Source organism: Delphinus delphis, chromosome 8 (genome assembly GCF_949987515.2).
Source record: "Delphinus delphis chromosome 8, mDelDel1.2, whole genome shotgun sequence".
Classification (NCBI taxonomy): Eukaryota; Metazoa; Chordata; class Mammalia; order Artiodactyla; family Delphinidae; genus Delphinus; species Delphinus delphis.
This window is the reverse complement of record NC_082690.1, coordinates 39,934,582-39,945,581: the sequence shown is the minus strand read 5'-3', so window position 1 is coordinate 39,945,581 and position 11,000 is coordinate 39,934,582. Positions and strand designations below refer to the sequence as shown.

Sequence of the window (11,000 nt, the reverse complement as noted above, 5' to 3'; positions counted from 1 at the left end):
ATGTATAAACCTCCCTCCCCCCAAATTCTCCTTCCTAACTCTTTATTTCAATTAGCAACAAGAGTATTCTCTGGGCTTTCTCATTTATTCACTCAGAGTCATCACTGTACTGCATATTTCAAATATATTATTACACTTCATCTCAAACAACCATCTCAAGAAGGCATTATCCCCCTCAGATTGTGGGACAGAAATCGACGTTCCTAGAGATCAAATTCCTTAAGGTCACAAAGCTAGTAGAATGTGAAAAACGAGCTTTGAATTCAAGCTCTGACCCCAGGTTCAATGCCCCTTTCCTCATTCTACCTTACTATTTTTGGTTAATAAGAGATAATAGTGAAACTAATTTGCCTATTGCTGAGATCACAATGGACATTTTCAAAGGTAACAATAACTGTACGTTTTGCACAACTTACACTATTGCAGTATTCTATTAATGCAGTATCAAGTGACTGTAAGAAATACCACAAGAAAACTGGGTCAGGAAGAAATAAGGGGGAAAAAAATGACTCTTACAATGCTGATGTCTTTCAGAATGCATGTCCAGTAATTTAAGCAGAAACAAACCTAGGCAAGAATGCTACTCCAATATTAATTTAAATATATATATATAAAAGCAAACAGTGTTCAGTTTTGCCAATTTTATTGAACCAATAAAATTCCTACTAATAACAATGAAATAAATTTCTGCAAGTATAAATGTGATACAGTTTAACAAAACCCATTGTTCTGTACCTATAAATAGATTTTCAAAATGTCATAAAAAGTGCAGTTATGAATTGTTAACATGTTAATACACAGTTCCTTTATTTCAAATGTGTTTGCCTTGACTCACCAACAGTTCCTTCTGCATCTGTTCAAATAATATTACCCATCCCTCCAAAAAAAAAAAAAAAAAAAAGAGGCATTAAAGCACTAGAATATTACACAAAAACTGATCCATTCAGGTCAGCTTTAGTCAGAACTGTAGAATCAGCAACATAAGAAAAATAAAACCTAGTTAATACACACAAAAAGCTTTCATGGGTTCTATAATCTTCTTAACTGCTGACTTATGTGGAGGGCATAATAGTTGAAAAGCCTTATATGGTTAACTAACTTAGACTATATCTACAGCAGGGTCTGATTTGCCAGAAGAAGTTTAAAGTGGCTGTTTAGCAAGTTTGCTATTTTCAGAATTGAAACTATAAATGTATGACCGCCATTTGACACTGAAAATTGTGTGAATCCTAAATTGCATCAATGATCTATTTGATAAAAGCTTATTCTAATTGAAAACCTTATATAGTAAGAGACTGATAGATATATAGCAGTCTTAAAGATCACGTCATCCGCCTCACGTTAGTCCAAAGTCACGTGCTTCGTAAAAAAAAAAATTACAGTAACAAAGCACAGGACTACAAAGGCAAAACATCACAGCTTCTGATTACATGGAATAAAAAGTACCAAGGAACGCAAAAGATAATTCTGTATTAATACTGATGAATTAAAGAACTATAACAGACGTTTCACAGCATGCTACATATATCACTCACAACTTAAGGATAAAATGATGTCTAAAATTGAAAGATAAGAAGTTGGCAATCTGATTTCATGTGCAATTCAGCTACGAAGTCTTAATATATACATTCATGATGTAGCTGCTCTGCAAAATCAGGTTAAAAAAAAAAAAAAGAGATTTCAAGTTCAAATCCTATTTCTTAAGCTAAAGGATACATCCAGTTCTTCCATGACCAGGAAAGTTATTTTCAGGTTTGAAGGAGCTAATCCCAGTAGCAAGGCCATGTTCCAAGTTGACCTGACAGGGTTCTTTGTAACCTTGCTCCAACTGTGCATGTGGCTGTGAGTATTCTATTAGCATGGAGAAGATGCCAAACTGGCTTGTGGTTTGCTTTCTGTGTCTACCTTATCCGACTGAAAAGAGTAAACGTGAGGAGAAAGAGGAAGGGAAAAATTGCATTTTCTTTCCAGGGAAGATATATGGATGTAAAGGAAATTATCTGCAGTAGATATAGAGTTGGGATGACTTTCTTTCCTTGATGAACAAGGGTACCATTTAATGCTTACCCTTTATTTTAGCGAACCAGTGAAATTCAGAAAGGAGAAAACAGTCTCAACATTACGAAGGAAATTTCTTGGCTACCCAACTGATACATTTCCTTTATCCTACCTTTTGATCCTTCCTTATCAGATTTGGGAGTCAGCTGACAATCTGTAAGGACTAACTCAAGAAAGAGACGTATGATCAGTTCCATTCAGTAAGTGTCATAATGAATACTTAAGCTAATCAGCATTCATAAACAATATTTTAACATTAAAGACTAGAGAGTGTCTCTCCTTTTGATATTCTTTCTGTTAAAATTATACATTCATTTTTAAGAGGTTAAACTGAGGGGTGCAAGAAAATAGACTGTTTTAGCAAATTTATATACTAAAAATTACATTTATCATATTTAGACTTACTAACATTTGATGCTGTCCTATGAGCTGTAAAATGGGGTGTTTGTTCTAATGGCTATTTTATAGTATGCATTTTCTTATTTCAAAGATTTCCACAAGCATTGAAAAGAATCAGATAGGCATCCCTCCGCCCACCGCCCCCATATTCCTTCTTTTTTCAACTCTGGACTTCATGGTGGTGGTGCAGTCGTAATTAAAGCTGGAATGAACACCTCATGACATATGATTTAATAAAAACCATCCTTTCAGTCTCCATCATTCAAGTCTCATTTCTTAACTAGGCATCTATTCATTTCTGGGCCCTTAAAGGAATCGACTAGACTCTGTTATCAGGTTGGGTTGTTCATGAACGGGCGTGGAAGGCCATCCAAATACCACTGTAGATCATAATAATCTGTACTTTCAAACAAGGGGGGTTTGTCTTCAGGTCTATAGATAAACACGCCCCACGTTAGAAGCCTGACAGTGTTCATCTATGGACCACACTGAGCAGGCACTGGCCAGAGAGGAAGACCTGATGCTTCTTCCTCTTCTGTGCGTTTCCTGTTCCTTAATGATACTGTCTAGATATACCGGAAGTGCAGCCATGGTTGTAAGGACTACGAAGGCAGTGCATTCCCTTTTCATCCCGTAGCTCATTTTCCCGCATGAGAATAGGGTAGGAATAGGGGTTAGAAGCTTAGTCTAACCTAGGGAAGCTTAATCAAACCATTATGTAGCCAATTTTATGGTATTTTATCTATATTATAAATCAAATGGTCTTCTGTGATCCAGTGGGACCACCTAAACATGCTTTATCATATGTCCTTCTATTGGAAATGTGTTTCAAGGCCCAAATGACACCAATAAAACAAATGTCTGAAACACCACCCATTTGTATGCCAGAAACTTCCTGTTCCATTGATAGGTTACAGATCAATCTGGATTGTTGGAGAATTTTCACTTTACATTCAAATAACTTGGACTAACCAAATATAGATCCAGGTTAAGATGGCAATTCAATCACTTTAAAATCCTGCTAAATGCTAAATTCTGCATGGTAGAAATAGTTCAATTTCTGTATCATGTATAAATATAAAGATTCCTACTTTGATAGAAGGCAAAAATCTTCTATGATTTATTTAAAATATGGAAGTAGTATTACTGAACAACGGAGAGTGAATCCATGAAAAGGTTGGATACTCTGAGTTTATAGGCTCTTTGGGGATGAGGTAGAGGAGAGCAAGATATTTTGGCAGCTGGGAAAGGGTAGAACAGTATGGGATGGACGAGATTACACGTGGTGCTGCATTAGATCTGGGAGGGTGTCCAGGGCAAAGGTTAGCCAAAATATAGCTAGATGGTAGAGGGATTTCGAGGGAGTTGGGACAAGTCGTATTCCTCATGGATGGAGAAGAAGTAACTGGGAAAAGTAAATGCTGGTGACGATCAGCAGGTGGCTGGTGATGTTTCGTTTGGATTGTGAAAAGGCGCTCAGACCAAGATGGGCTGAGGGGAGGGGAAGAGAGCGAGCGTGGTAGAGGTCGAGGCACTTGGAGGAAGAGAAAGCAGGCAGGAAAGGACGGGCTGAATGTAGGCAGAAGCTCCCACAATAGGAAGTGCTCCTTTAGATTAGGTGTGTGATGCTGACGGCAGCCACGCTCTTAGAATTATGGTCCATGTGTTCTTTGAAAGACTCTTCCTTCCTCACAGGTTTCTGCCTTGACAGGTACCTCTACCTCTATGATCCATTTCACCCCAGATATTTTTGTTCTAGGTCTCACCTGAGCGGATACTACTAACGAAGCCAAATTAGCATGGAAGTAAGCCCCATATACAGGGGGCACTGAAGTTCTGTTGACTGAGATGAATACATTCATGTTACAGTACTGTTTTAAGGAAAGATTATTTGATTCTCAGTCTCCAGAGGGATATAATCGGGAAACACAGTTTATGATTATGGCCACCTAGAATAGGTTCTGACTATAAAATTAGGTAACTTAAAACTCGATCTGAATAGAGGAGCCATATACCTTTCAGTTTACTGTTGAATTATACTGTTAGCAGATTTCCTCTACTACTTATATAACATTATTGTTGCATAATTTTCGCTTCATGCAAGACCGTCTATTTGCATAAAAGAAGAAAAGTCCCCTTAGATAAAGAGAAGAGTTTAAGGTCTTGCTTTCCAGAGGAAGGATTTAGAATTGTCTTTAAAACACAACATAAAACAAAACAAAAACCTCATTTTACTAGCACAGTGCAAATCATTTTTATAATATGCACTGAAATTTTTTTCTCCCTCACGAATTGTCCTTAGTGTTTAAAAGAATCTTACCATCATATATGCATGCGCTCTGCATGAAAGTGGTGAACTATTTTTAAGTACAGATCTTTAATTGTTCGTTGATAATTTCATTTTGCTGTGGCATAAAGATCTAAGATTTTGGATTTAAAAACTCTATAAGGTGGGAAAAAAAGTTGCTCAGGAATAATGTTAACTAGCTGTTAGAAGCATTTAAAATCTTTAAGGGACTTAATTAATTAATTATTTTGTATTGGGGTATATTTGTTTTACAATGTTGTGTTAGTTTCTACTGTACAGCGAAATGGAGTAGAGTTCCCTGTGCTATACAGCAGGTTCTCATTAGTTATCTATTGTATACATATTAGTTAGTGTATATAGGTCAATCCCAATTTAAGGGACTTTATAATACAATTAAAATAGGGGCTCTGGTTCAAATATGATTCTGATATAAAGCTGACATCGAGTTTTCTGTTCTAAGACAGTCCTGTGTTGCTCTGTCAATATTATTTGAGTTTAAAGTCATAATTACAGGCCAAGGCCATGCCCCAGATTCCACACTAGCCATTCTTTATTTAAAAAGTACCCCAAATGGGACAAAGATTCTTCCTGAGACTGAGATAGTATCCTTAGCTCAAAAAGGTGAAGAAATAATAAGTTGTCCCGTCTCAAAAGCCTGTTTTCCTCTAATTATCACAAGTCCATCTGAGGAAGCCTCATCAGAAGGCTCCCAAGGAGGCACCTGCCTGGCCACTCCCGCAGTCAAGGGGTCGGGTTCAAGATTTACTTTCAGAGAGGAGAGTAGCTGGATTTTCCTAAGGTGATCTGAGAAATTGAGAGTTATAACTGGAAGTGGGAAAATTTGAAATTCAAAAGTAAACGGCTATCCACCGAGCACATACAGCAGTGGATCATTAGACTATTTTGAAAATAATAAGCAACGGAGTTAGAGGCTTCCCATTCACGTGTGCTTTTCTCACGCACACCTGCACATCTCAGTTTGGCACAATGCGAGCCCAAGGGGTGGGTTAGCAGATCGTATAGTCACATCAATACACCAATTGAACCAGATATCTCTTTTAAAAATATCACATTTTAATATAAAAAGCTATACTATAAATTACTACATAGTAAATTCAATACTCTGAAAAAATACCACCCTGGAAAACCGCATCAGAATTTCAAGTTTGCATTAGCTGAAGTTCACAGCAAACTCGCTGTACAATGGATTTCACAACCTGGAAGGCTGTGCGCGCTGCATCTCGGCAGGTGCTTTGGCACCTTCAGAGTCAACTTTTCTAGGCTGATTCAGTGAGGTTCATAAATATATTGTTTTGTCTTTGTTTATAGTTCCAAGTCAACTGATTTTCCTGATTAGTGATGAGACAGATCAATGCTGAGCTAATACGAAACCTTGCTAGGAAAGAGATCTAGTAAAGGCACTAAGATTTCCATAACCCAACTCCGACTACCTACATTTCCGGGGGTTGGGGGGAACACAAAAAACAAAAACTAAGTGGCCATTTTAGTTACTTAAACCTTGTTTCCCCTTTTGGTCTAAAGCTCATATGGTGTTCTGTGAGAATTTCTCCTCCTTTTCAATATATAAAAATCATTTTTTATCCTGTAATACAGGTCACCTGCACAAAAACATAGGGATATTAACTGAAAGAATTCTAGTTAAAAAAAAAAAAAAAAAGTCAAGAGTAAAGGATATCCTCAACTTGAAAGTTCTAAAATTGGGGAAGTCAAATGGACATGCATGTTGTCATTCGTATTTTGCCATTCCCCTAAAGACTTTCTTCGTATTTAACACATATCTATATAATGTGATACGGCATAAAATCAACATATGGTATACACAATAAACAAAACAGACTAGATCTGACATGAGTTCTTTGAATAATCTCTTTAAATAAACCACCCTGTCTTAAAAAAAATTAGCAATTTTTTTCCTCACGTGGAAGATTTCAAACAAAATCCTGGAATCTAAAAATGCAGAACTATCTCATATTCATAGGTTTACAGTCTTCTTTCTATTTTCTTATCTAGAACAAAGCCTAAAAGAAAGCAACCTAATGGATCGTACCAGAAAAGGATGATAAATGGAAGGGGAAAATGACTGAACAGAACACTAGTCCACAATTCTTTCATGAGAGAAAAAAAGTAAGTCCTAGATAACAAGTAAGTCTAAAATGAAATCTTTGTGGGAACTCTAATGGAAAATTTTAACTATCTTATTCACTATGAAAAAATGGATCTGTTTTAAAACAATTAGCATGTTTGTGTAAAATTCAAGTCACCCTTAGTTAACCAAAAAGTGTTTAAGCAGTGCAGTTGTGTCCTACTGGATAGCTGTAAGCATCTCTTTAGGCACTTCACTGGTTCATTAACATAATATAAATTAAAGCTATAAACACATAATGTTGTGCTCTGTGAAGATAATCTAATCAAGCAACATAAACCAATGCAAAAATGTGACTTTTGGGATGCTTTTTCTTCCCTTAAGACTTGAGATCTTTTTTTAACCAGTTGTCCAAAGAGATTTTTCTGGGGAAGGGGATGCTTTGGCATTATGAAAGGAACATTGTTCAACCCCAGGAAGGCAAAAGCCTTGGGCGATAAAGAAATCTGAACCAAATTTCTTTATGGCTCTGTGTTAAAAGGACACTTCTGCAGTGACATAGTAGGGGGAAAGTCTGTTGAGTATTTTTTTTTTTTTTTAACATATTGCACTCTTTTGTTGTTGTCGTTCAATCACATTAATGCATAGAAACACAATTTTTGCCTTTGAATAATAAACTGTTTAACCTATCATAAGAAAAACCATGGAAAATAAGTTCTAAAAGCCTAACAGGAAAAAATATAGGTATATTATAACCTTCCTCCGCTTACTGCAATATAGAAAACACTATGAGAAAAGAAAAATGTGCAAAGAAAATTTTTGGTCAGTCTTATGTGGGTACATGTTTATATGTGCCAACTAAGTGAACTGTAAGTAGCCCTGCAAGCACTGATTATTTCTGATGACTGAGGATTACTGTCAGTGATAGAAAGGATTGTGCATAATTCCACTTTTAATATATACATCTGATATGGAAAACGGAAACTTCTGTTTCAGAAGAGAAAGAAACTAGCTGAATTTGGCATTTCAGTAGCATGCTATAGAATTCATCATGATCAATTTCACATTAAATTATGGACAATGGCTGTATCACATTTCATGTTATCGCCAATAGCAGTAAAAAAAAAACAAACAAATAAACAAATAAAAAAAATAAACAGTGCCTGACAAATAATCTCCTGGGGACACAGATGAGTGTCCTGTGAGCAGCTTAGTTCAACAGCGCATGCTTCTCCTCCACCAGATTTAGGACACAACATTAAAATTCTAGAATGGCCAGAGGAGGTCATTCATTGCTGAATTCCGATATCTGAAAAACAATTGCTTGAGCAGATTGTAAGCGCTTTTCCATATTTAAAAAAAAAAAAAAGGAAAGAACAAAAATACACATACACACAAACCCCAAAGCACTGAAGTTAAGCATTAACAAACCAGGTTCATGACTTATGATCAGTATCCAAAAACCCAACTATAAACAATGCCAAGTAGTGCTCCTCAGTATTACTTTTGCAATTGTTAGTCATGTTAAGCATCAAGAAAAAGAAAATACATCATTGCACATTACAGCCGCCCCCAAAAAAACGGCTAAAACTTTGACACTAGAGAATTGAATAATGTTTGATGCTACATCACAAACAGCTTCTGATGTATAGCCTATGTGAAAAGGTCTTTACACATATATGACATTTTCCCTGGATGATGCTTCAGGTCAAATGCCGAGTTATGGCACGAAGAGCATAGAGAAGCTCAGCTTGCATCCGTGCTTCCATTAGAAGTAAATTTACGTGAACCTAGAAAATGAAAGTGTTACCAATTTAGTGACCATCATAAACAACTGAAAAAACCTTAATTTTTTTTTCATATATCAGACATTCACAAATGTTTTTCATGGGTATTACAGACACATGTACAAACACACATGCCTGGGCATATTTATGCGGGTACGTGATGTAATACTCATAAGAAAACTGTGTTTATAAAAAAAAGTGAGCAGTAAAAATGACCCCTAAAGTCTTAAAAAGTCCAATAATTTTGTTAGGATCGATGTTATGTAAAGCCAGTCAATCTTTTGGGTTATAAAATAAAACTGATTTTTACAAATCACAATTTTCCTACAAATTATACTTTCTTCCAGTTGTAAAAGTTTATATGGCTAAAACTCAGCCCCACATTTCTTATAGCCTATGCTTATTCCTTGGAAAGCTTTTAAAAACATTTCTTACGATTTGCAGGCATACCTCGTTTTATCGTGCTTTGCTTTATGGCACCTTACAGGTACTGTGTTTTTTACAAACTGAAGGTTTGTGGCAACCCTGCGTCAAGCAAGTCTATCGGCATCATTTTTCCAACAGCGTTTGCTCACTTTGTGTCTCTGTGTCACATTTGGGAATCCTCACAACATTTCAAACCCTCCACCAGCAAAAAGATTATGACTCACTGAAGGTTCAAATGATGGTTAGCACTTTTTAGTGATAAAGTATTTTTTTAATTAAGGTATGTACACTGTTTTTTAAGACATAATGCTATTATACACTTAATAGACTATAATATAGTGTAAACATAACTTTTTATGCACTGGGAAATCAAAAATTCATGTGACTCCCTTTATTGTGATATTCACTTTAGTGCAGTGGTCTGGAACCAAACCCATAATATCTTTGAGGTGTGCCTGTACTTGGGAGATATTAAAGTGAAAATGTGAAGTTTAAAGCAGTTTGGAATTAGTGTCTGTTACTCAGATATGCACAGCTTGCCTAGAGTCTTTCAGATACAGCTGTGAACAAGCACCTAACTTTTTTGGGGGGGACACAGCTCATCCGATAGGTTAAATTATATACCCACATATTTTCAAAATGTTTCCAAAGAAATATGTTGTGATATATTTAGATTATTTTGATATCTTTCTATAGGTTAGATGTATCGTTGGATCTGTTCTCTTGATGAGTAAGGAGAAGTTCTAGATACCGCCTAGTAAAGGGAGAAAATCTAATGCAAACATACAAGCAGAGCATAGCGATCCATCTCGGAGAGATGCTGGAGGCAAATGGGTATTTACATGATGTGTGATCGGCTCTAAGACTTCAAGAAAGTCTGCTAGGGATTGAGGTCATAACATTCTTTATCAAAGTCATATGGTTATTGAGTGAATATTAGGACCCTGAAAAGGTTTTCGTACTCTCAAGCTTAGAAACTGTGATATAAATGGAAGATTCGTGGCCTTTAAGGTCAAAGACCTAGGATTTATAGCCATACTTATACTGTACTAGTATATTGGTAAAGATCCTTAACATTTATTAGGTCTTAAATAAGGATTCCTATATATTTCAATCCAAAGAAATATCCTCATATAATAACATATTTGGCTCAAAGATCCAAATCCATTATATTGTCAAAATACCAAATTACCAAATTGGAGTGAGACGCCCTTGTTCTAAGAGGTTAACTGTAATGGCTAGAGTGAAGGAATCTCTAAATGGGTATGCCTTCTGGGCATACAATAATATACAATTATAGCTCGCACAACATCTCTGAAGGTTTGATTTTTACTAGTAGGATGGTGGACAGTTTCCCAAATGTCCTTTTAAAATATCAATATTCAGATCCAATCTTTCAAAGGCCAATGCTAAACTTTTACTTTATACAGCACACTGGACAAAACACAGAACCAAAATTTAGTTAATAAACCCTAATTTAAAATCACGGAAAGAAAAACAGATGGCCAGATAATGCCACTTCCATTTCTTTGATGGAGCTAATTTATTAATATTTTCATGTATAATTTTTTCATAATCATGACTTCTTATGTTGAATATTTGTCTACGATAAAAGGTTTAGTCATGAAACACACCTTTTCTGAGTGTTTGAACTGACGCCAGTAACTATCATACATGCGCTTGGTAGTCCTCTCAGGATAGCAGGTCACTGTCTTAATGTAAACCTTCAGGCTTCGTTCAAGTAATTGATTAACTTCTCCATAATCATAGTCATCATACCTATAAGCAATATGACAACAAGCTTTAGAATGACAGAATCAAAATTTCTGATTTCTAAAATTATACCAAGACACAATAATTATCTAGTAATTAAATACCAAACGCTCATTCGTTAATTCACCTAACAAATAGTTACTGA

At 35.8% G+C, this 11,000-nt stretch overlaps 1 protein-coding gene across 2 annotated transcripts in view; it reads right to left on the bottom strand.

Moving 5' to 3' along the window:
- Positions 1–7,594: 7,594 nt before the first annotated feature.
- Positions 7,595–11,000, bottom strand: part of SESN3 (sestrin 3) — a 67,102-nt gene continuing 63,696 nt past the window's right edge. For both annotated transcript variants that reach the window (XM_060018083.2, XM_060018084.1), the window contains exons 9-10: positions 10,717–10,861; positions 7,595–8,659 (exon numbers count right to left, since the gene is read on the bottom strand). In XM_060018083.2, the coding sequence (XP_059874066.1) occupies positions 8,573–8,659; positions 10,717–10,861 (232 nt within the window). In that variant the 3' untranslated portion in view covers positions 7,595–8,572. The remainder of the gene's footprint in view (positions 8,660–10,716; positions 10,862–11,000) is intronic.